Source organism: Rana temporaria, chromosome 10, assembly GCF_905171775.1.
Source record: "Rana temporaria chromosome 10, aRanTem1.1, whole genome shotgun sequence".
Lineage (NCBI taxonomy): Eukaryota > Metazoa > Chordata > Amphibia > Anura > Ranidae > Rana > Rana temporaria.
In genome coordinates, this window is record NC_053498.1 from 101,921,818 (window position 1) to 101,946,580 (window position 24,763).

A 24,763-nucleotide genomic window follows, 5' to 3' on the forward strand; every position below is an offset into this window, starting at 1 on the left:
AAACGGTAAGTACTGCTTCGTTTTTAAAAAAACTACCTGATTCCCCTTGACAAAATGAGCATGAATCTAATGTTAAAAGTTAACATTTCCGGGTGAACCTCCACTTTAACATGAAACCATTCCTCCCCCCCCCGCCCCACTTAATTCATTTCCTACCCTAATTAATCCATTTGTTCCATATTTTAAAGCTGATTCCCTCCTTAACTCTGCATATCTTCCTTCCCCATTTCTTTTCCCTCACCCCTTATCCCCTCCCCAAGATCCCCTTCTCCTCATCTTCCCGTCTCCGTCCCGTGCTAAGCAACGGGGCAGGGAGAGGAAGAGCGAGAAAGCCCCAAAAAAAAAAAAGAAATTCTCTATCTCCCTATCAGCCTTATTCTTACTCCCCTAATAGGTTTTTACCTTCTTCTGATTGTATAAATAGATCCCAGGATGCCCATGTCATTTTTATTTGCTCTTTCTTATCTATCGTCATTGGCAGAACCTTCATTATTCCTATTTTCCTTACTTTTTTAAGCCACATTGAGATTGAAGGTGCTTTAGGGTCTTTCCAGTTTATTGCAATACAGCTTTTGGCCGCATTTATCAAATGGCATATTACTGACTTCATATATCTTTTCTGTGTAGTTTATATATGATGTATATGATGTAACAGACAAAAGGCCGGATCGTCTGGGATCTGATATTCCGTAATTAATCGGGTAATTCTCTGAACTGTTTGCCAGAATTGTCTTATTAATGGGCAGCTCCAAAATATGTGTATCATTGTCCCTTTCTCCCCGCAACCTCTCCAGCATCTGTCTGAGACTTCTGAGAAAAATGTGTTTAAACGCGCTGGCGCATAATACCAACGTGTTAGTATTTTATAATTTAATTCCTGAAGATTTTAATGTCAAGTCTATAATATTCTGGCATTGTACTGGGGAAAATGTTCGTCCTAAATCTCTTTCCCATTTGGCCAGGCATGTCATTTTAAAATCTTCTGGGGGTGCAGTCAACAGTATATACATTTTGGAAACCACGTGGCGGAGTGGTTCAACTCCCCCACAGTATTCCTCGAATTTTGTTAATATCCGATTGTAGTTTTCTACATCCCCCAGAGTTTCCAAAAAATGTCTAACCTGCCGCGCTTGCCGTATTTCACAACACCCCCCGCTTTGTGTTAGTTCCCCTATTGTTAGCCATCCCCTTTCTCCCGGAAAGTGTGAGGCTTGGAATCTACCTTTCTCTCTTAATTTTTTTAATATCTGAGATTCCATGCCTGGCTTAAACTCTGGATTTCCTACAATCGGATAGAGGGGGGAGCTTTTAGTAGAGAATTTCGGCTCAATGTTATTCTATGTGTCCATGCACATTAGGCCTTTAGATGCGTATTTTAAGTTCAGCGTTTAAAGGCAGAAAAAAAAAACTGGTTTATGTTTTTGAGCGGACTTTACTTTACTTTATTTATCTGTGTGTAGCTGCGTGACCATGGAGCTGTGTTTTATGGACCTCTAGTGTTTTTGAATCTCTTTAGCGTACTTTTCTCAAAAACCTACGAAGATGAGCTGTATACAGGCTTCCAGTGTCATTCAACCTGGAGATACGTTGAACACAGGGCTTCATGGCATCACTGCGGCCTCTTGTTTCATAGTTTATTGAAGCAGAAAGTGGTGTTGACCTCATCACATTAGCACCACACTCTGCATCACCAGAGGACTGTTTGTGGCAGAGAAGAGAGCAAAGACAGAAGATCCTGCACATCACATGACTGGCCTGAACACATCTGAAAAAGTTAAGCATGCTGTACAAAAAATAGCATTTTAGAATAGCATAGCATACAGCAAAGGGGGCCTACAGGATGGCAGGGGACTGAGCCCAGAGTTGGGCTTTAAGGTATGAGCCAATGGCTAAAACTTGATTCCTCCATACATTAGCAAACCTAGTTGGTATAGACAGTGCTTTCCTCCAGTATTCATGTCTTACTTTATTTGTTGCATGGGTTCTACAATACACTCCAACATTTTTGAAATACTGCCAAAATATGACCTCCAAACATCCAAAAAAAGACATACCGAGACATACAGATAGATGTGAATTGAGCAAAGGAGAGAGTGGAGATTTCAGTGCCTCTGTTGTGAACTTTGAAGATGCTCTTCGCCACAATATCTGTAGTTACAGTGGTGAATAAAGGCCTGTTTTATTGCTTGTTAGGAATATGTAGATACTTTGACGTCCCCCACATATGAAAACAATCTTTGCACTAAACAGAAGTGCTGATGATTCGCAGTATATTCCTTCAGTTTTTATTTGTTATTTTCTTTGTTTCAGAGGTTAAACCAATACATGCATACCACAAGTGAAATTTTGGCAAGATTTAACCTCCCTAAATTATAGAAAAAGACCAGACAGGCAAGTGGAATGAAAACAGTACATGAACCCTGTGATGTCATGATGTACTGTTTAAGGTAATAACTTTATTTGTATAGCTTATACAAGTTTTGTAATATAAAAGATCGGACATTAGGCGATGGTCTGTCAGATGACTTAAACTCTGTAAGTTGTTCCTAAAAAGAGCAATCAGGAGCAATTAAACACAAAAAGTAAATATGTTAGGGTACTGCATAGGCACAATTAACATTTCTAGACATTCTTTGCAAGATTGCAAAGGTTTACTTTTTTTTTTTTGGGGCATGCTATTAACTGGTATTTCTGATGTGAACATGATATCACAACAATTCCAATGGCCCCTTTGCTCTTCTGTGGAGAAAAGTGAAGGACTGAGGAACCCTCTAGTAAAGGGTTCCTCAGTGCTTCACTTTTCTCCACAGAAGAGCAAAGGGGCCATTGGAATTGTTGTGAGGGCAGGTGTTCAATATTAGGATGGACAAATATCTCCTACTGGTCATTTACAAAAAAATACCTGCTCTTCTATAGCCAGCCTACCCAAGAGGCAATGAATTGTGAGCCCCAGTTTAAAGTAGACCCGTTTTCCATTTGCAGCTTTTGAAAGTGAATCCTGATAAGGAGCAGACAAATAGATGTGTGCCACTATTTTTATTAGACTGAAAAGTCTGTTTTGTGCCCTTGGCTGATTTTGTTTCACTTCAATACATGGGGCTTACTTTCCTTGAATTTGTGGCTAAGCTCACCCTACTGCCACCCCATGTTCAGTGAGAGTGCCATCATTGGTAACTGAGGTACTCTCAGTGGGCAGTGGAATTCAACTAAAAGATTTCCTTGCTAATAATGGTCATGACAAGCAGTTTGTGGTGTGTGCTTCCAGGCAGAACTTTCTAAATTAGCACAAGGGGTGGTACTTACGGTACATTTTTTGAGAAGTGTCCCTTGTGCTGGCTCTAGTAGACATCTTCTGTCCTCGGCGGTCCCCCTACAGCGCTGAAGCAGTAATCTTCAGGTGCTGTGGGAGTTAATTATTTTCTTTGATGGAAGCTATAGTACAGCTTGTATGAATGAAGAAATGGGGTGGAAAAGGTGGGCATAGTGGACACTTTTGATGAGCGACTATGACAGGTACAGCGGCTGTATTAACAGCCATAGAACTGGAAGATTGCCATTATGGGTGTGTGTGGTGGGGTTGGGTCAGAAAGAAGATTTCTTCTAGGACAGCCGGCACAAGCAAAAGGAACACTTCTCATTGAATGTAAATACTATCCCTTGTGCTGAATTAAAAAAAACAACGAAACTTTAAGTAATCGTAAAGTCAATTTTTTTGCCTAAAAATAACAAACATGTTACATTTACCTGCCCTGTTCAGTGGTTTTACACAGAGCAGCTCAGATACTTCTCTTCTTGGGTCCCTTTTCTGTGCTCCTGGCCCCTCCCTCCTGACGAGTGTCCCCAAAACAAGCAGCTTGCTATGGGGGCATCGAGCCGAGCTGCAGCTCTGTGTGTCCATTCAGACACAGGGCCATGGCCCGGCCACACCCCCTTTCTCTCCTCATTGACTCACTGACAGCACCGGGAGCTAATGGTGCACCACTGCTGTCTCGGTCAATAAGGAGGAGAGTCTCGGACAGCCGAGTCTCTCCTGCAACATCGTTGGATAGAGATTAAGCACAGGTAAGTATTAGGGAGGCTGAGAGGGGCTGCTGCACACAGTAGGCTTTTTATCTTAATGCATAGAATACATCAAGTTAAAAAACCTTCTGCCTTTACAATCCCTTTAAAGTGGTTGTAAACCTTTACATATACCAATGAAGTACCTGACCTCAGGTGATACACAGAGATTAAACAAATACTCCTAAATAAATTGTACCTGTTTATCGACAGTCTTCTCTTCTTTACATCCGTTCAAAGTGCATCATTTTTAAAGCTTGTCAGAGTTGTCAGAAAAAAGGGGGTGGGGAGCTGAAGTCACACTCTGCAGAACTCAGTGAGAAGAGCTCTGAGAGCTAATTGGAGGGGAAAGACACACCCCCTTCACACAGCACACTGGAACAGAGCTAAGGCTTTCAATCAGCTGGAGCTCCCTCCACTGTCACCTTTTTTTCTCCTGTTGTCAGGAAAATTTGTTAGTAGTGATTCATGTTGATAGCAGAGGAATGGGACAGCAGACAGAAATGGCATTTAGAGCTCTGGATTGAGATGAGTACACACTATAGAGGGTTATGCTTTGTTCATATTTCATGTCTGAGGTTTTCAACCACAAAAGTGTCATCTAAGTGTAGCACTACCCCCGAAGGAGCTGCTGGTTTAGATTCTGGGTGGCACGTTACCTCTATTCTCGCTGTTCAGGGTGAAAGGAGAGACCGAAGAATTTCAATGTCCACACACAATGTACCTCTTTTCTCTTTGGGTTTATTTTGGAGAACTTTAGTTGAAAAGAGGAGTAAGGGGTGGATGGTTAGGTAGGTAGGTTCAGGTGCACAGTCACAAAGTAAGGAAACACTCCTGTTTCCAGCAAACAGTTCTCGTCACCACTCTAGCCAGAGTGGGTATTGCTCACCCGGATAGGTCCCTCTCACTGGCCTAGCACCTGGGATGATGCACAAAATAAACTACAGTCTCTGCCACAGCCCTTCCTTTCTCGGTGAGATATTTTGGTCCGGAATCCTCTGCCACAGGATTCAGTACCCGGATCTATTTAACGTTTCTCACTAGAACCTTTAGACCCGATAGACGACACTGTCAGGCCTCTCGCTGTATGGTGCATCCTTGGATGAAGTTTCCAGGTCTTCTCCTAAGGTACCAGCCTCTTGCATGGTCCTTACCAGGATAGGTCCTCCCCTGGTCTCCTTCATCAAGTGGCTTCCTTCTGTAGGACGGACAGCACAGGATCACCTCTGCAGTATGGGCCCCAGTCAGACAACTGGTCCCACCAGACGAAGCCGTGGTCCCAGAGCTAGGATTCACAACATGAGGCACAAATGTTCCCCGCACCAATGGCGTCTGTCCCTTAAGTACCCCTCCCCAGCATGCACAGTGGGTTAACCACTCCCCCTAATTCGTTGCTGAGGGGGGACACTTGATGTACCATGACCTGACTGCTGCCACCCTTGGCCTGGGGTGGTAATAACACCCCCAGGCGATCAATGGTGGATCACTCCCAGCACAGCCATGGCTAGAACAGAGGCTAAATTGCCTTTAATCACTCTGGTCTGAGCCAAATAACAGCTCAGACCCCCATTAAATTTGAGGCAGAGCCTGTTCATCAGGAACCGGAGCGCTACACAAGAAAAATGGCGCACTAATTCCTGGAGCACATAAAAGGTCGCCAACCTCTGCTATAGCCAGTTGTGTGTGCAGTCTTTCCATGCAAACAAGCAAAATGTGCACATTTTACACCAGACACTTCAAGAGCTTGCATAGACATAAGGGAATGTACATTTTATTACAGTACATGCTATTTCTTTTTAGGTATTTTATTCCCTTGCTTCCACTATCTTCTTTTTCCCCAAAAGGTAGCATTAGCCTATAAGGGTTAAATACTATACATTCTTCTTTTCTTATTCCGTGTTTCACTTGTCATTTTCATAAACAGTTGCTTTGCCTCAGGTTACAAAAAAAAAAAAGGAAAAAAAAAAAGGTTTTATGGGTCATTAAAATGTGATTAGCATCTCTCTGGAGAGAGGCTGAACGAGGCTTATCAGCTCTGTTTTAATAGGGTTGTTAAAAAACTAGGATTGACAGAAGAGCATGCGAAGCCCCTCCTTCTCCCTCAAGTAGCAGCTACAGGAATGAAGGATATATTTGGTGAAATGAACAGCCCTGAAGAACAACTGCCAGTTGGGGAGAGAGACAGTGAAGACAGAGGAGACTGGGACAGAGAGTATACAAATATTTCACGATCTTCCTGAACAATCACTGCAAAAGCTGCATTTATCCAGGAAACCAGAAGGCGTTTTTAATATATTTCACTGGACTTATTTTGTACTTTTTTTACTTTTTTTTTTTTTTACCTTTTTAATTATTTTAATATACTGGCAGCTGTTTTAACAAAGCTGAAATGTATTGTCTCAGAGCCTTTTAAAAATAATCACTGCACAAGACAGCGTGTTACCTGCAAAAGGACGTACGTTACATTAGTTGCTGAGCAGACACGTGGAAAAACTGCCAAGTGTGGATGGTGAAGTCTTTAGAAACCTTATCCTGAAAGGAGGCTGAATAAGAGGCTTGAGCTACAGGTTGTGGAGGCAACCAGTTATCATCACAGATTAGGATGACTAGCGGTCAACAAGATGACATTGTCTTATTGTCCACCTGGGTCTAGACCTTGATCTTTATCAAAGAGGAGTGTCTACACTGATGGGTCTCTATGCTGGTCGATGTGGGCTGAGATGTCATCCTGATCCTTCAAAAAAGCTCCAGACTTCATAGTTCAAGGACATTTAATTGCACACTTTTAAGACTTTTGAAGAAATTGATGGGAGAACTTAGCTTTCATCCTTCCTTTGTCTTAAGACCTGGTGGAATTAAGTAGATGTATGCTTTATCTTGACCCTCTTTTGTCTTGGCTTATCTATAGTGGTAGATCACTTTCCACTTGCTTTATCCCATTCAGCATCTTCTTGAAACACTTGGAGCTTTCTACTGTTCAGCTTTGTGAACCTTTTGAAGGATCTATATGTTCCAGGACATAATGAGGTGTTGGATATGGCTCCTGGTAGCCACTGTACTGTGCCAACAGCTTACCATATTCCAGGTCCTGGCAGCCAGAAAAGAGCGCAAAAAGGGAAAAGACCCACATCAGTTCATTGATCCTTTAAATCTTACGCTGTCCAACAGTGAGGAGTTATATGATCCTGACAAGGTACGTGTGTGAAACACAGACACTTTCGTCACCCTTTTCATCCTGCTGTAAACTTGTGCTTGTGCTTATTTTATAATGACCATTGTTCCTTTGGTGCTTTTTCAGCATTTAGTAAAGTAGGCATTTGCCTAAGGTGGTGCATATGAGGGGGGCAGCATAAAAATATTTTGCAATAATTGTGCATTTTTTTTTCTCTGCATTTGTACACTTCTTGCTGTACATGTCCTCTGTCTCTGATATGACTAAAATATGTTCATAATTAATATGGGGGATGCATGCAATTATCCAATTTCTGTATTATGTTTAATGTAAAAGTAGACAGTAACCACCTACTTTTTAAAGTAAAAATAGTAGAGAGAATCTACCTGTGGAGGAATCTTCTTTTTTTTGTTTACACATATTTTTACATTTTTATGCATTGTGACCTTTAACAACAAGCTACACATAGCAAGGATGAAAATGTAATAACTTCTATTGATCAGTCAGATTTTAACTGTCAGACAGTCTAGCAATAATAGTAATAATGCCTGGGTGCTGTCATTTAATGCATTGTGGGCATTGCTTTTTTGGCTTTCTGTATAAACCCATCTGAGGATGTGGTGGCATTGACTCAATGCAGGAACCTGTACAGACATGGTTAATAATTAATGTTATATGTATGACATACTTGTTTTACAGCTGTGAAAAAAAAAAGGTTGTTGGTACTTGTTTTTTGGCAGCCATGCACTGCCCTAAATCAGTCTCCTCTCTTGGACCAGGCAGGCAGGGAGGGGGTCAATGCCTAGGTAATAATAAGCACTCACAACTGACCCTAGGGCTTGTTGTCTCCTGTTAAGATTTTCCAACACGCTGTAAAATTTCTGAGGCTAATTGAAGACTGCTCCCTTTTCAAGGTTCTCAGATGTCTGAATTATCTGAGCCAAGCCTGAAAATATCTAAATTTGTGATTTGCTCCCTTGTGTTACATGCACATGGCACCCAAGTCAGGGAGATAAGCTGAAGGTCCTTGGAAAGTGGTAAAGACTTGTACACTTGCCCTCTCATTGATTGTCAGGGTTCTCTACTGATCAGCTGTTTTACTACAGCTACCATGCAGTCCTGAGGTTTCCTTGCTCTGAGCCGTGTCATCTTGCTTTGGTTAATTTTACAGACCCTTTGCTTTTCAAAGGGTTTCTTAAAGTTGACTGCACCTATGTCACATAGCTTGTCATGGAATAAGATGGGCATATGATGCAGGTGATTCTAAAGTTGCCCATGGGCTTGTTAGAGTGATCGTTAATGCATCCACAATCTGGCTGCGCTTGGGGCAAGCTACCTGCATACTGCTTCGGAGTCCGTCATGGGTTTCTGTGAATGGAAAATGGCAAGGGAGTTGTGAACACAAAGCTAGTTATCCGTGAGAATAATAAGCTATTTGGTCAAGATTTCTAACCCTTTGATGAACTATTCTTCCGTGAACTTGTAAGTATTGCCCAATCTGGCTAAATAGGGTGACTTTCATTTTACGTCTACTTTATTGTGCATTAATCAGATGATAGCAAAAGAACTGCATAAGTGTTGTTTGGGTACATTTGGACAAATGTGTTTTTTTTGCCCATATGTGATCATTCTTTTTCCTCATTATGTCCTACACCTGAATCAATTCACCAACATATAATGATTGTTATTTTCCATAATGACTATTATTTTAAGCAATGACAGCAGATGAGGATTGTTATCCTAATGACACATGAGTTGAGCCTAATATAACATTTTATAAAAAAAACAATGGTTAGTATATGTTCATTGGATTATGACATTGTATAAAGATGGATATCTACCAGCAATGCCTGGTTGTTTGATGCCTGGCAAGTAATTGGTTGTTCATGGGTGTACAGAAGGTGCCAAAAAGGATCACTTCCGACACTGCGATTGTCCAGCTTGGCAGGGGGTGTATAGGAAATTGGGCATGTCTGTTACCGCCAATTGTTTGTTGAAATATGCCTGCAAAACTAGAACAAGGGAAGAGATCAGAGGAGGTCTCTTGTTAACATCTTAAGGTTTATGTCTTGGACTGTTGATAGAAAATTGTGTAACCTCTCTTTTCAGTATATGGGTATAGAATTTAGAAGATAACCTGTACAGCTGTCTAATTGTCACTTGTTGGGTAGTGTAATACTCTCTCCCGTTCCCTAAAACTCCAGGACTGTGATCTGTGCAGCCTGGTGGAATGAATGGGAGACACTGTGAGACATAGAAGGGCTGTCCAGGAAGAGCTAGTGGGGCTGTGAACAGGGAGAGGTGTGCAATTCAGCGTAAAGAGGATGAGATAATGAGAGTGAACATGTGGAATGAAAGGGATGCATTACAAGAAGCCAGAGCTGTTTACGTTGTGGGGAGAGCAGGAATGCAGTGCAGTTATTGGACTGAGGAAGGTCCCTGTGACAGAGATGTTTTAAATAGCTCTGGAACCAGAAAGATGCCCTGCCAGCTTCAAGTGGTGGAATGTGTACATAGGAGAGAGATACCAGGCCTGAGGAGGGATGAGCAGCGGATAGAAATGTGTGTAACATAGGACTCTAACCCTATCATTCTCTTTCTTTTTCTCTCCTGACAAGAGATCACGGAGCTACTTTAAAATAGACCTTTAAATAACTTTACAAGTCTGTATGAATAAATTCCTGAAATGTCACATTATACAGCAAATGTACCATCCTTTAGCTACATTTAAATGACTTTGCCTAGGCTGACATGATGTCATCAGTCTGCTGCAGGGAGTAGGAAGCATTTCCTTTGTTTCCTCTTACTCAGTGATCAAACTGTAATATTGTTACTTAAAGCTGCAGGGGCTAATCCATGTCAGACACTTATGAACACAGCCAAAAACTGCACAGGCACTAAGATTTACATGTCTGAGCCAGACATAGTAGGAAGCAGATGACTAATGCCTGAACAAAGGTGGCACCATCCTTTTGTAGAGTAAAGCAGATGAAAGTATTGTCAGTGTAAGTACTGTGATCTCTGTGAGAGGTAATAAGATCTGGAAGTGTTACACTTGTGCTTCTTCATCCTCTAACACAGCAGCCCTGCTGTACAAGGACTGCAGAAGGCAAATACCAGGTCAAATTCAGGTACCTGATTATAGTCATAAAATTGATTTAAAGTGGTTGTAAACCTCAGACATGAAATATGAACAAAGTATATACCTCTATAGTGTTCATTCGTACACACGATTGGACTTTTGACCATGCAAAAGTCTGCCATGAATCCGTCAGAAGTACGACGGAAAGATAGAAAACAAGTTCTCTATCTTAGGTCCTTCTAACTTCAGATGGAGGCTACACACGGCCGGACTTTCCGAGGAAAAAAAAGCCTGTCTGACTTTTTTTTCTTGGAAAGTCCGACCGTGTATACGAGACATAAGAGCACCTAAAGCCTAGTACACTAGGGCTGAATGTCGGGCGGGCGGTCCAACAAATGCCGACCGAGTTCTGTCGAAGGCTCATGACTGAGACAGGTCTGCCGACCGTCTCCCGGTCTGCACTATTAGCCAATGGCTGAGAGCGCTATGCGGAGTGTTCTGGCCTGTCAGAACACAATAGCACAGCAGGGGAGATTGTTGTACTAACAGTGGATTGTTAGTACTGTGGTTCCCGACCTGAGCTGTCAGGTGTGTATGAGGCTTAAGTGTCAATTCTGTCTGATGCTTATTTCCTCTGCTATCAACATGAATAATTTCTGGCAAGTTTTCCTGACACCAAGAGAAAACGGGTGACAGAGGAGGGAGCTCCAGCTGATTGCCAGCCAGTTCTGTTCCTGTGTGCTCTGTGAAGGGGGGGGAGTCTCTTCCCTCCAATCAGCTCTCAGAGCTCTTCTTACTGAGCTCCATAGAGTGTAACTTGGGATTCCTGCCCCCTTTTTTTCTAACAGCTCTATAAATTCTGCACTTTGGAGGATGTAAAAAAGAGAAGACTGCAGATAGACAGGTAAAACTTATATAGGAGGATTTGTTTCATCTCTGTGTATCACCCGAGGCCAGTCACTGGGTATATGGAAGGGTTTACAACCACTTTAATGGTATATTAATGGTTACTGAGCGGCATTCATTTGTGTCCTTTATATTTATCCTTTATATTTCATATAAAGACAGAACAGTAAAGCAAACTCTCAGCCACAAGCAACATATACCTTTTCATTAGAACATCGTGGAGATCCAGACTAAAAGTACAGCAAATACCAAACATCAATACACATGGATGGATACCAGAAAAAACCTTCAGAGGACATGTGGACACTCGGGATCATGTGGAGGTGGGAACCACAACGTGAGAATCTACCTGAGGTGTATCCCACTTGAGAAGCGTTTTTTACTCTGAAACGTCGTAATTCTTCCCACCTCCACCTGATTCTGAGTGACCACATACCAGCTGAAGGTTTTTTCTAGTATCTATGTGTATTGATGTTTGGTATACTTTAGCCAGGATCTTCTCCCTGTTCTTATGAAAATATATATTTTACTTGTATCTGAGAGTTTGCCTTTGTCTACAGTAGATCAAGGAAATTTGGGAAGATCCTGTTCATGTACTCTCAATTACTGCTATGTCTTTTTATGATGCTTCCTTTCATAAATATATGAAATTCAAAAATGTTGCTGTTTGAAGTGCTGCCTATTATTTATTTAAAGAGTATTATTGCTCTGTCTTTCTTAAGGAAAGCTTGTCTACAGTTTCAGCGCCCTTATTTATTATTATTAACCCTTTATGCACTGATGTCATGATTTTTGTGTGCATTCGGTGTGTTTCACTAAAAGCAATTTTAATGCATACTTGCATTGATTTTCCGGTCCATAAATGGTCATTCACTTACAATGTGCCTTTTAACTCTAGCTTATTCTACTGTTTTAGAGCAGTCAAGATAAAGAGGGGCTTCAGTCTTCCCCCCAAAAAATTAAAGTCAGTGGCTACAAATACTGTAGCTTCTGGCTTTTAATAAAAGGAAGAAAGAAATGTAGTTGCGCTGAGTGAATAACTAAAATAAGTGAAAACCATAAATGGAAAAAATGAATATGAAATAAAATGAAATAAATGGCAGTGTCCAGTGTGAATCGCTTGTTAGGTGAAATTCAAACATAAACCACATAGGCTGATGTAAGTCCTGTTGATCAGTGAAGTTCAAACAAGAAGTGCAATAAATCTGATCATAACGCTGATGTAAAGAAACCACCACCGACAGAGATCACCATAAGAAATGCAGGCTTACCAGATGGCAAGCATAACCAACTTGCGGCTGTAAACCCCAGCCCGGGCCTTTGTAAGGGGACTGCAGCATACACCGATACACTATAGATCCTCCAGGCACAACGTCATCATCATTGGTATAGGACCTGGAAAAACAATAGGCTCACAATAGTGAAGTACCGTAAGATCAGGAGTAAATGTATTGAATTAAAAACACTTACAGGAGGATTTTTCACAGAAGCATTGGGTAAAAATGTAAAGCCGGCCGGCTAACTCGAACGCTCGTCCACTCGGACCGTCACACCACACGTCAGCACGTCTCCTTCCCGACGCGCGTTTTGTCTCACAAATGACGTCGTCTGGGGCACTTCCTTATCCAGGGATCCAGCGATGTCCTCACCTGAGACAACTCTTCAATTGGCTTTGTGTCCAGGTGCTGGCATCATAGGTAAGGAAAACTGGAAGTAAAGCCTAGCGGCTTCACAGCTGGTTTCCTACTGCGTATTAGCAAGCCGTGCTGCGCTTTGTAAATAGTACTGCAGTCTTCTGGAAACCTGTGATTGGTCTCAAAAGGCAGCAGGGGCAAGAAAGGGAGACGAACTTCCACTCAGATCCCCGTGCCATTCTGACCCGAGGTGCATGTGGTTACCTGTCAAAACCCCCTCCCCCCCCAAAAATTGCTAAATATGTGGGTGTGTGTGTGTGGGGGGGGGGGGTTCAAAAGAGCAGACGTTCCACTTTAATATATTGCCGGTTACAGTCCTGCAATATATTTCTGTCCTTAGATGTTGTGGTTACATTAATTAACATGTTCTAGGCTTTTTCCCATTTATTGACGACTGGTGATTATGCTAGTAACACATTTCCTGTTCTAGGGTGACAACGGTTACTTTTTTTTTGCACATACTTTTTTTTTTTTCTTAAAGAAGTTTATTAAAGAAAAAATACATGAACAGAGAAAACAAACAAATAATGGATTCTGATTCCAGATAATATAGCAAGGGTCTCCAAACTTTTCAAACAAAGGGCCAGTCTATTGTCCTTTAGACTTTAGGAGGGCCGGATTGTGGCCAGCAGAGGCAGAAAATGTCCCGGGCCCGGCATCAGTGAAAATAAATATGGCATCAGGGTCGGTGGTCAATAGGAGGAGGAGTAGTACCCCTATTAGTAGGAGGAATAGTATCCCCTTGGGGATATCGGTGAAAGATATAGTACCCCATTTTTGGTGTCAGTGGGAGGAATAGTGCCCCAAGGGATAAAGGCTATCAAAGGGCCACATCTGGCCCTTGGGCCACAGTTTGGAGACCCCTGTAATATAGCATAACAGCCATTGTAAACCGCAGTCACATTAGAACATTGGATAACTTAAAATAATTAGGTCCTACATACCGCCCTTACACAACAGTTCAGGGTTGTCTAAGCTCCAGTCTAAAAGGTGTTCCTATATCTCAAATTTAGATAAAAAAAGTTATTAAAGTAATAGCCTGTCCAGTACCAAGTCCACTGGCGAAAGCCCAGGGGTATCTAGCCAGGGCACCCACAGTTCATCAATTTTTTTAGGGTGTTCTCTGTGCTGGAAAATATACTTCTCCAACCGTAAAGTGTCCCCCACCTGAGCAATCCATTCTTTCACCGTTGGAGGGTCCACTGCCTTTCAATGTCGAAGAATGAGCTTTCGTGCCTGAAACAGGACTCTTGCGGTGGCCTGCTTTGAAGTGTTATCAATTGGGAGATCATCCAGAATTCCTAGTATACACGGTTTAGAGTCCATTGGAATATTAACTTGAAATACCCTATTGACAGTAGTCAGAACTCCTGTTTAATATAGACGGAGTTTGGGACAGCGCTATAGCAGATGAATCAGATCTCCATGGATTCTCAAGCATTTAGGGCAATCCGAGTCTTCTCTTACCCCCATTCTAAACAATCTTGCGGGCATGAAGTGTACCCACAGGACAGTGTACAACTGGGACAGGCGTTGAGCCACATTAAGGGAGCACAGCTGAATCGCCTGTAGGGCCTCCTCCCACTGCTCTTTCTCAAAGGTTCCTACATCTCTCTCCCACTTGCTCACCACCCCCAAAGGGAATCCATCTAGGAAAACCGATAAAAGCATGCAGTAGCATCTTGAAATAATCTTAAAATGGGTCACCTTAGCCATATAATGGAATATGGGGGTAGAGTCCCGTCCGATTGTGCTCTAACCGCATGATGCAGCTGCAGTTAGTAAAAGTACATTGTTTGCGGGATGCAGAATTGTTCCAGCTGATAGGAAAAGGAGCACAATTTACTAGGGTTGTCCAGATACCGATACCAGTATCGGTATCGGGACCGATACCGAGTATTTGCGGGAGTACTCGTACTCGCGCAAATACCCCCGATACCTAAATAGAATACTTTCCCCCCCCTTTCCCCCCCGCCGCCGCATCGCGCCGCTGCATCGAGGGACATGGCTAGAGGGACATTGCTGCATATGTGAGGGACATGGCTAGAGGGACATTGCTGCATATGTGAGGGACATGGCTAGAGGGACATTGCTGCATATGTGAGGGACATGGCTAGAGGGACATTGCTGCATATGTGAGGGACATGGCTAGAGGGACATTGCTGCATATGTGAGGGACATGGCTAGAGGGACATGGCTGCATATGTGAGGGACATGGCTGCATATGTGAGGGACATGGCTGCATATGTGGGGGACATGGCTGCATATGGGGGGGACATGGCTGCATATGGGGGGGACATGGCTGCATATGGGGGGGACATTTAAAAAAAGTATCGGTATTCGGTATCGGCGACTACTTGAAAAAAAGTATCGGTACTTGTACTCGGTCCTAAAAAAGTGGTATCGGGACAACCCTACAATTTACCATTGGCAAAAATATGCTGCAGGTGCGTAACTCCATGTCTCCTCCACCGAGCCCCACATGCCAAGGATTGCAGTTCTCCAAAGTAACCATTGGCCCAAATTGGGCTATAGCTAGTAAAGCCATCAGCAGCCTGTAAATGTCTGACCTTGTTCCACACTTTTTGTATGAGTGCATAAGTAGGGAACCATTTATTGGATTTCGCATAGACCAAGGCCTCCAGTCCCATAGCAACATCTGCAACCCCTGTTGTATGACATATAAGGGCCTTGATGGGATCAGTATCAACCATTCCCCATCCCCCTGCCTGTGCCTCTGACATGATTTGGGCAATATACGTCAGCTGGGCAGCTAGATAATATATCCAGGGTCCAGCATCTTTGGATTTCTGTAATTGCTCCAGCTTGAGCCGTGGGGGTTTGTTAAGTCACAAGAAGGCCCTAAAAATAGATTTAATAATTTAGGATATTTTCAGGGGAACCACCATAGGGGTGTTTTGCAAAATAAAGAGGAGTTGTGGCATAAAGATAATTTTTATAGAATTTACTTTACCTACCACGGACATCTTTAGGTAGATTCAGTAAGAGTTAGGCTGGCTTATCAGTAGACAGTATCACATATCTCCCCTCAGCATCAATCGATTTATCATACACTTGAAAATACATGGATCGATGTACCAATACACTCACCCCTCTTGAGTAAGAGATGTGGGTAGAGTGGTACGCCCATCCCACCCATGAAAAATTCACACAAGATAGATAGCTAGCATAAAGGTTGAATGAAGGATGGATGGCCGCACTCCAAAAACCGTACAGGTTGTCTTTTATTAAATGAACAGCAAAAGCATTACCAGATCACAGAAACAGGGGACAGCCGACGTTTCGCACAAAATCAGTGCTTATCCTATACCAGTGCATGATACGCCGACCTAACTCTATGTGAATCTAGCTAAGAGTATCCATCACCAGAAGAGTTTCCTGAAGGGCATATATAGCAGGTGAGCACTTTTTAAGGACAGTGGACACCATGAAACGCTTAAGAGGGCTCGGAAGGCCCCTAATGTTCCAAGATATTATAGGGACAGTGTTCAAAAACAGTAAAGTGATATGTATAGGGGAAATAAAAAATAAAAAAAAGTTATTTTTGTCTCAGGCTATAGGCACCCAAGGCAGAGCACATACCCTCTTGGCCCGGCAGAACAGACCAAAGCGGTTAACATTACATTGAGCAAGGTGCAGTACATAGGTGTCATGTCCCATCCACAACCCATGCTCCCATGGGTGTGTGAGAGGATCTTCAGTTCCAGAATCATGACAGTAACACATTATAACAGGAAAACAGCTGGGAAAAACAAAAACAAAGTCAACCCCATCTCCAAGTGGAGACAGACATAATCGCTGGCCAGTGATAACTGACCCAGCTGCCTGGCAGGCAGATGGGCTGAAAATGTAAGAGAAAACAAAAAGCTGAACTAAGGAAAAACCCATAGGGTTGCTCCGAGCAACTCAAATTGTAATCCGCAAGATAAATCAACTAGTTCCTCTTGGTGGTTAGCTTAAACTTGTGGATGACAAATGTCAAGACAACACCAAAAGCTTCTATAAGCCTCATTTACTCTCACCGTATTGCAAAGGAAATAATTCTAATTTCCCCAGCCTAACAGGTGGAAACTTTATTTTGTGATCCCTGGGAATGTTGTGTCAGTCTTCCTCCGCTGCCCCCTCCTGGCCTGGCGAAGAACATTTTCTATGGCGTTCAACCACGTCGAGGTGTCTGCAGCTGATTCAAAGAAATGCCCTTGTCCTCTAGCCGTTATGCGGTGTCTTGCCAGGAACAGCATGATGTAGGTAGCTTGAAGTTGTTGAAGCCTTTTCTTCACGTCCATAAATCTGGCTCTGCACTTCTGCAGAGTAGTCGGGGTAAAAGGAAATGCAAGCTCCATTAATCCGTATGTTACTCTGTTCTCTTGCTTAACGAAGCACAATTTCCTTGTTCCAAATGTCCTTGTCTTTGTAGTTGAGCAGCCTGCCAAGTAGTGTGTGGGGCGAATGGCCCGGCGGGAGAGGTCTGGGCGGTACTCTGTGTGCCCTCTCAACCGAGTACAGCAGGGTAAACACCTCTTTCCCAAAAACATCAAGGAGCCATTTTTCCACAAATTTGTTTTTTTTTACGGGATACCAATGTTATTCCGTCTCAGTCAGTTTTCAATATCATCGGATTTAAGTTAATTCATCCTGGCAAGTCTGGCTGTGGCCTGGGAGTCTCTGATAAGCGGGGCCATCTTATCTTCTATCCAGTAGTGGCTGGTGCTCAAAATGTTTGGGGGGTGCAAACAAACTGAAAAATTCTAAAAGACTCAAAAAAAACATCAATTGCAGCCTCACTGTGCCATCAATTGTTGTCACTGTGCCCATCATATGCAGCCTTTGTGCCCATCATATGCAGCTATTTTGCACATCATATGCAGCCATTGTGCCCATCATATGCAACCTCTGTGCCCATCATATGCAGCTTCTGTGCTCATCATATGCAGCTACTGTGCCCATCATATGCAACTTCTGTGCCCATCATATGTAGTCTCAGTGCCCATCATATGCAGCCATTGTGCCTATCATATGCATTCTCTGTGCCTATCATATGCAGCCTCTATACCTACAATATGCAGCTTCTGTGCCCATCATATGCAGCCTGTGCTCATCATATGCAGCTTCTGTGCCCATGTTATGCAGCCTGTGCCTATAATTTTCAGCCACTGTGATCTCCCCCCACCTTCCAGACCGACACTTACCACATCCGGGGTGACATCGACGAGCTATGAGATGGGCAGGTGACGGCTCCTGCATCCCCCATGGTTCCTGTACGTCTCCTCCTCTGTTCAGCTAGGCATACAATAGGGAAAGCCTATTAGAGCCTATGGCTCTAAAAAGGTGCTTCGAAAATACCCCCCCCCCCTGTAATTCAGATGCCCGGCGTCAGAAAAGGGTCCGGACGCCTGAATAGGGGGTGGCTACAGCAGCCATGTACAGATTAATGCAATGCATGAATCTATCCATTTTACATATAGGAGGGGTGGCTAGAGAGAGGGAGCGCCCTTATGGATGCACCACCACTGCTTCTATTTCACTAATGAAACCCTCTGCGGTGGTTTTGCTCTCTCTGGTTTTCTGTAAGTCATGGCGAATGAACCCCAGTTCCTCCTTGAGACCCCCATAGTGCTTCTGCAGAGTATGCACAGATGCAGTGCACTTATGCACTGCTCTGGGGATTTCTGCCATGGTTGGTTGGTGAGCTTCATCTCTTTCCTCTTCTTTCTCCATATCAGGGAGTAACTGGCCAGAGGTGGCAGAGAGGCCCTGTGAATGCTTCATATCCTCCGGCTGAGTGTGAAATATAGCCGGGGTGGCCGCCATATCCTCCGTACCCCCCCCCCCCCACCCAGTAGCTTCAGACAGTTTTTGCATAATATAGCATGTCCATGGGGAGGTCTTTCCCACTTGCTTTAGGAGTCTTAGGGGGCTTACCCCCATCCTTCATCTTATCTGTTCCACGTGCGCAATGTGTTAGGAAGGCCACAGCGCCATGTTGGAATTCTGGCTGGCCGACGGTCTCCATCTGTTTGCGGGTCAGCATGTCATCCTTGGCTTGCATCGGCGAATCCGGGTGTGTGAGGGAAGGGTACCGCATTGTTAGGGATCAAACTCCAGTGATATTACAGGCTGGGAGCAGGATCAACTTAGGATCAAGGACCGGAGCTCTGTGAGACACATCCACTCACATGCTGCTCTTGGCCACATTTCTTTTTTGCACATACTTACTCTCAGTGGCCGGGCCTTGACACAGAGTGCCAGTATATTTGCGTGCAAAAGAGCTGGGCTGAGAGCGTGAACCGTGCACACTGCTGGCACAATGACCCGCGGCTAATAAAAGCCGTCCAAACGCTGCTTGCGCTCCAAAGCCCTCAAAAGGGGTGGCAGAAACTGGCGCCAAGGGGTTCAGTAGACACCAAAAAGTGTACAAGTCACCATAACAATGATCTATACAAGGGACTCCCAACTTTTTTTGGATCTTGACACACTGATGCATTAAATGTCTCTGACATGTACTACACTACTTAGAACTCCGTCTGACTCAGTCCTTCTGACTGTTTACATATTGAATTTTAAAAGCAGCGGACTTTTGTCAGATTAGCAAACCTGTGAGATCAGCAGGCTTGCTGCTACTTTTAAAATTCAACATGTAAACAGTCAGACGGAGTTCTAAGTACTGTATTTCACTATAGAACCTCAGTTTACTGTAATAAATAAGTGTAAAATGTAAAACTCTGGGGGGTGTACAAAGATGTCTGCTTGTCCGCTTCTCACTGTATCCTTAGGGTGGAGGAGTGCGGAGTGTAGCAAGATGGCGGTGATTCGTCACATTCAGCTACCCATCATGGTTTTAGTGTGCTGTTTTGTCGTAAAAGTGTTGGAACGCATATGGCGTCGTCACGCATGCGCAGTGTGACCTTTTTCAGCAGGACGTCACTTCTGGAGCAAACTGTATTGGGTAGCCATATGTGACGAGACAAGGGACGGATGCTTTTCTCAATCCAGACCGGCCGGGACTGCCGCTGCCCCTGCACCCACTGCCGCCCCGAGGCCTTGCCTCGGTGGCTTTGTCAGGAATCCGGCCCTGCCCCCCACCCTATTGGCGCTGCCATCTTTGAAGTTCCATTGCTTGTATGGATGTGCTGAAGGGCTCTGGATAGCTTTCGTGAGACAAACAGAGGTCCATGAGACAAACAGAGGTCCAGGACCTCCTGGATGCGAGAGAACCTGCATATTCACAGATATGCCGAAGGCCTCTGTGGGTCCTGAGGGCTGAACAGCGTCCTTTAGCACATCTGTACTCACGTAAAATGCCTAGATTAAAGGTGGAAATAAAAAAATAAAAAGCAGGTTAAAAATAAAGAAATTAATTATGGGAGAGGAAAGGGGCTGGAGCCAGGTGCAAACAATTGGTTTGGATGAAGGTCTACTTTAGGAACTAAAAATTAATTATGACAACATTAAACTTTACGAGCCCATTTAGCTTCTTTGCGATGCATTAACACACATTATGTAATGTGTTAATATGTATTATGTTAAGGTAGGCCACTAAAAATATTGTGCTGTTCCGATGCACCCCAACATGCTAAAACCATGTGTTGCTGTGCATTGCAGCATGCTACTATGCAGATGTGTTACCTCAGTGTGTTGGGGTGCCATTCAAAATGAATGGCACTGCAATACAGTAACGCGTGTTACACGCAATTATATGTGTTACTACAGCAGATAAGTCTAAATGGGCTCTAAAACTGACCTTGATTGATTGACTGGTCCCTGCCCAGACTGGATCGGAATTAGTCTTTACCAGTTTGACTTCCCATTGAGTTGTGATTTTTTTTACCACTGAACAACAACTTCCAGTAAGATGTGTCAATCACACGGAGACCAGTGAGGAGGGTGGAGGAGCAGCTGCTGTCATCACTGATAAGATCCATGTCTTACTTTTTAGCCAGAAGCTAGTTCTGTGTCTCTGCTCTTAATGTGTTATCTAAGTTCAGATCAATACAATGAAAACTGGAAATTAAGAAAATGCTGATTACTATGGTTAATTTCAGTTTAAAAAGTCAATCCGATTTAAAAAAAATGGAGCATCATGTATAAAGTGCGCCTGTGTTGCCACAGCAAACAATCAGATTCCAGCTGTCATTTTTTTTAGCGTATGCTGTAAAATGTAGATGAAAAGAGAGGCGGTTCACCAGCGTAGGAGGCCAAGTCTTATTTCATTGCACGTGAGCCCAGGGGCTTGTGTTTGTGTTTCTCTATGACTTTTAATAGTAAATACAGACATTCTTATCTTTTTAATGTTTTACATTTTTTTAATTCCAACAATTTTCTTTCTTTCTTTCTTATAACAGAAAGGGAACTGCCTCTTTTTTCCAGTTTCTTTAGACGATCTTAAACTTTTTATTCTATTGCATCTTCTCTCTAGTTTTAAAAGTGTAACTTGCTGCAGCTTTAACTAGACTGTTTTTTATACAGTCTATGGAAAGCATGCCTGTTTTGGTTTCATTTTTCTGTTACAACTCTTTTTATTAAATGATTTTGAAGCTTGCTGACCCGCCATTCCAGAGGATCAAACAAAGTGCAATGCAGAGGGACTACTTGTAAAGGGAGCAAGAGCCACATGAGCCGATGCCTCCTCTTAAGTGCTGGCTCTTGTCCCATGTGGAGTCGTACCAACCAACCCGGCTAACTATCTCCAGAGTGGTGCCAGCAGCAGGAAAGAGAAGTTCTTCAGGTTAGTGTGAAGCAATACACTGAGCATAATGATATAGGGCTGCTTACAGTGTACCTTCAGCTTTCCTGGGGGTTTTCTGTGCTTAGCCATAGACGTCTATTATATCCTGTGGGTTTGATGCACTTCTGAAAGCGCACCTAAACTAGGAGTTTTTCCACCTCTGCCCCAACCACACCCCTTTTAGCTGCAGTGGCCAGGGGTGTTCCCACAGCCGCAGCAGAAGTTATATGCCCTTTCATGGATAGTGGGTGTAGCGCCTGCCAAGCATGACCCATTCAAGTGAATGAGGGCACTCTGCAAGTGCCCTGCAACCTTGTGCCCAGCAAACAAGGGCTTAAAGAAGGCAGCATTGTGCTGCTTTCTCACCACCTGCTTTAACCCCTTGGACCCCGCAGATGCATGCAGTTGTGGGGCACTTGCCGAATGGCCCATTTACTTGAATTGGGGCACTGTGCAACACTTTGCCCGGTGATCTTTGATTTCTCCCATGTTGTTCAGGTAGATCTCTACCTCTTTAAGGTTGCCTAGCCCTGCTCTATAGGATCCCAAATAATCACATACAAAATAGAAGATCAAACGTCGGATGAAGAGCTGCATATGGAAGGTCAATAACATCTTAATAACTGGAAGACAGCCATCAAGAATACCGGTTAGCTAGCGGATCAAACTATGGAAAACATAAAGACCATGAGATCTAAACATCAATAATACTTAACCGCTGCATACTGCTCTACAAAATGATAGAACATTTAACTTGTGCTATATGATAACTAAACCTCTTCCCATTGCCATTATGGTCGTATATGGGGGACACTACTCCCCACAGCTAAGAGCATAAGTAACTTAGGCAAGAAACGGGAAAGGAGGCTGAGAATATACCATGACAGGACTGTCAAGGAGAGAAAGGGAGGAGAGGAAAGGTGAGAAAGAGAGGAGGTAGATCCATCCGGTGATCTGCCGCCAACCGTCCATGGCGTCAGTTGTAAATAAGCAAGCCTGGGGGACCATTATTTTTCAAAGAGGGATTGTTTATCTCGCAAGGCACTCACAATTTTTTTCATTTAACATGATCCACGTAAATTTACGTTTCATTAAAACTATATCTATAACAGGGCTTTTCCATGTGGTCACAATAGCCATTTTGGCCACTAGCAACATAAAGATAGTTACAGAAGGATTGCATTGCAATAAAATCTATTTTAGCTAAGCTGTTCCTTTTGTTGCTCTGTAAAAAACAAAACGTAAAAAAACAAAAAATGCCCACAACCTTGGGTAATTGCGAGATTCCCCCATAAGCTAAGGTCAGTCTCTCCCCTCTTTACCTGCATGTCTGAACCTTGTTTTCTATTTCTGTTGCCTAGTAGGTGTAATCTTCTTAGCTTTTTCTCTGCATGTGGACATTCTGACCATTAGAATGCTGCATCAGATGACTTATTTTGCCTTAGATCAGCTTTTCTTAACCAGTGTTACATGGAGCTCTGGGTTCTTCTAGAGGTAGCTAGGGGTTTCATTGAACATTTTCATAAATCCAACTGTTCTGTAATTTTTTAAGTTGTCAGTAAAAAATTTGCTCATCAGTAAATTTTGCATGCTTTGTCAATAAAAAAAGTTGCGGGAGATGGTGCGAAGTCCACTGCAATGGTAGTTTGCCCACTACAAAGATAGATTTTGACTGAATTGCAATAAAAAGTAATGGAAAATCCAAAATTATTCTTTTGCCCCTGCAACAGAAGATGAGAAGAAATCTTTCAATGGGGACACGTGTTCTGGTGGCAACTGCTAGGGGGGATTTCCCCTGACTTTGGAAACATTTTAACAAATTTCCTGTTATGTATCTGTAACAGTAAATGACGTGAAAGCTCCCTAGCGGGGCACAGATTGCTAAAAAGAAAACATACAGCGGTTTCGAACTCTTCCCTACTCTAATCATTAAAAATGTTTGACTAGAGGTATATCTAAACTTAAAGTGTCATTCACAGTCCTGGTGAATTTTTGCACAGATTGGCCCTTAAACTATGGTCAGCTGGCTTGGGAGGGACTATAAGGGGGCTTTTGGATAAGCCATCCCGCACTATAAAATGGAGACACCGATCCTTCATTGTGTCATTGAATTGGAAGCTGTTGTAGGGAAAGCTGATTTTGCATAGGAAAGGAATAGGGAATTTTAAGAAACTGTACTTTAATTATGATTGCTAGCTCTTTAAGCAATCAACACTTTTGCTGCCTTGTTGTCTTTCATTGGGATTTGTGGTTGATTTGAGGTCAGCTGTCACCTTTAACTGCTGTCCTATACATAACAAACATTTTTATTTTGCTACAAGGCCTCTTAAAAAAATAATTTGTTTCAAGATTATATATTTTTTTTTCTATTCTCTGAAGCCCTGTACACACGGGCAAGAATCTCGTCAGGATTTTTTTTTTTCTAAATCCACCTTTTAACACACAACATTTTTTCAAGAATCTCTTGCCGCCCAAGTGTACAGACTCTCCTTTCAAAAGAACCGTGGTTCTCTTGAAAGGCAAGAACGCGGTGATGTCATTGTGTTCGACGAGCATGTGCTCGTCACATTCAATGCCGTCGCGGCCATCTTGCTGCACCCTACCTATGTTTAGGAAGCTACCGTGCATGCATCAAAGTAATTTCTAGCATGCGCGGGTTTCCCGGCGACAGGTAAGTATACACACGCTCGGGTTTCTCGGAAGGAAATCTGCAGAGAATCTCATGACGAGAAAAATAGAGAACATGTTCTCTATTTTTCTCGTCTAGAATCTGGACAGTTTTCTTGTCGAGAAACCTGAAAGCCTCGTACACGCGCTCGGTATACTCGGCAAGAAAGCTCTGCCAGCAGTTTTCTTGCTGGTTCTTGCCGAGTAAACCGAGTGCGTGTGCAAGTCTTGAGGCCTCGTACACACGACCGAGGAACTCGTCGGAAAAGACACATCGTTTTCCTCGACGAGTTCCTGTCACTGACAGTCACTGCTAAAATCACCTGAAAAAAGCCTGCTATATGTAGGCCAAGCTAACTGTCTGTGCAAATCGTACTGTTCTTTCCCCAACCAGAAGTGTAAAAAAGGCCTTACAGGTTTGTATAACCTCTTACAGA

General features: G+C 43.2%; 1 protein-coding gene across 2 annotated transcripts in view; it reads left to right on the plus strand.

Annotated features, from left to right (window-relative positions):
- Positions 1-6,151: 6,151 nt before the first annotated feature.
- C1QTNF12 (C1q and TNF related 12) overlaps positions 6,152-24,763 on the plus strand; it is a 134,883-nt gene continuing 116,271 nt past the window's right edge. The window contains exon 1 of one of the 2 annotated variants that reach the window (XM_040325875.1): positions 6,152-7,252. In XM_040325875.1, the coding sequence (XP_040181809.1) occupies positions 7,067-7,252 (186 nt within the window). In that variant the 5' untranslated portion in view covers positions 6,152-7,066. The remainder of the gene's footprint in view (positions 7,253-24,763) is intronic. The other variant, XM_040325874.1, reaches the window with a different exon arrangement.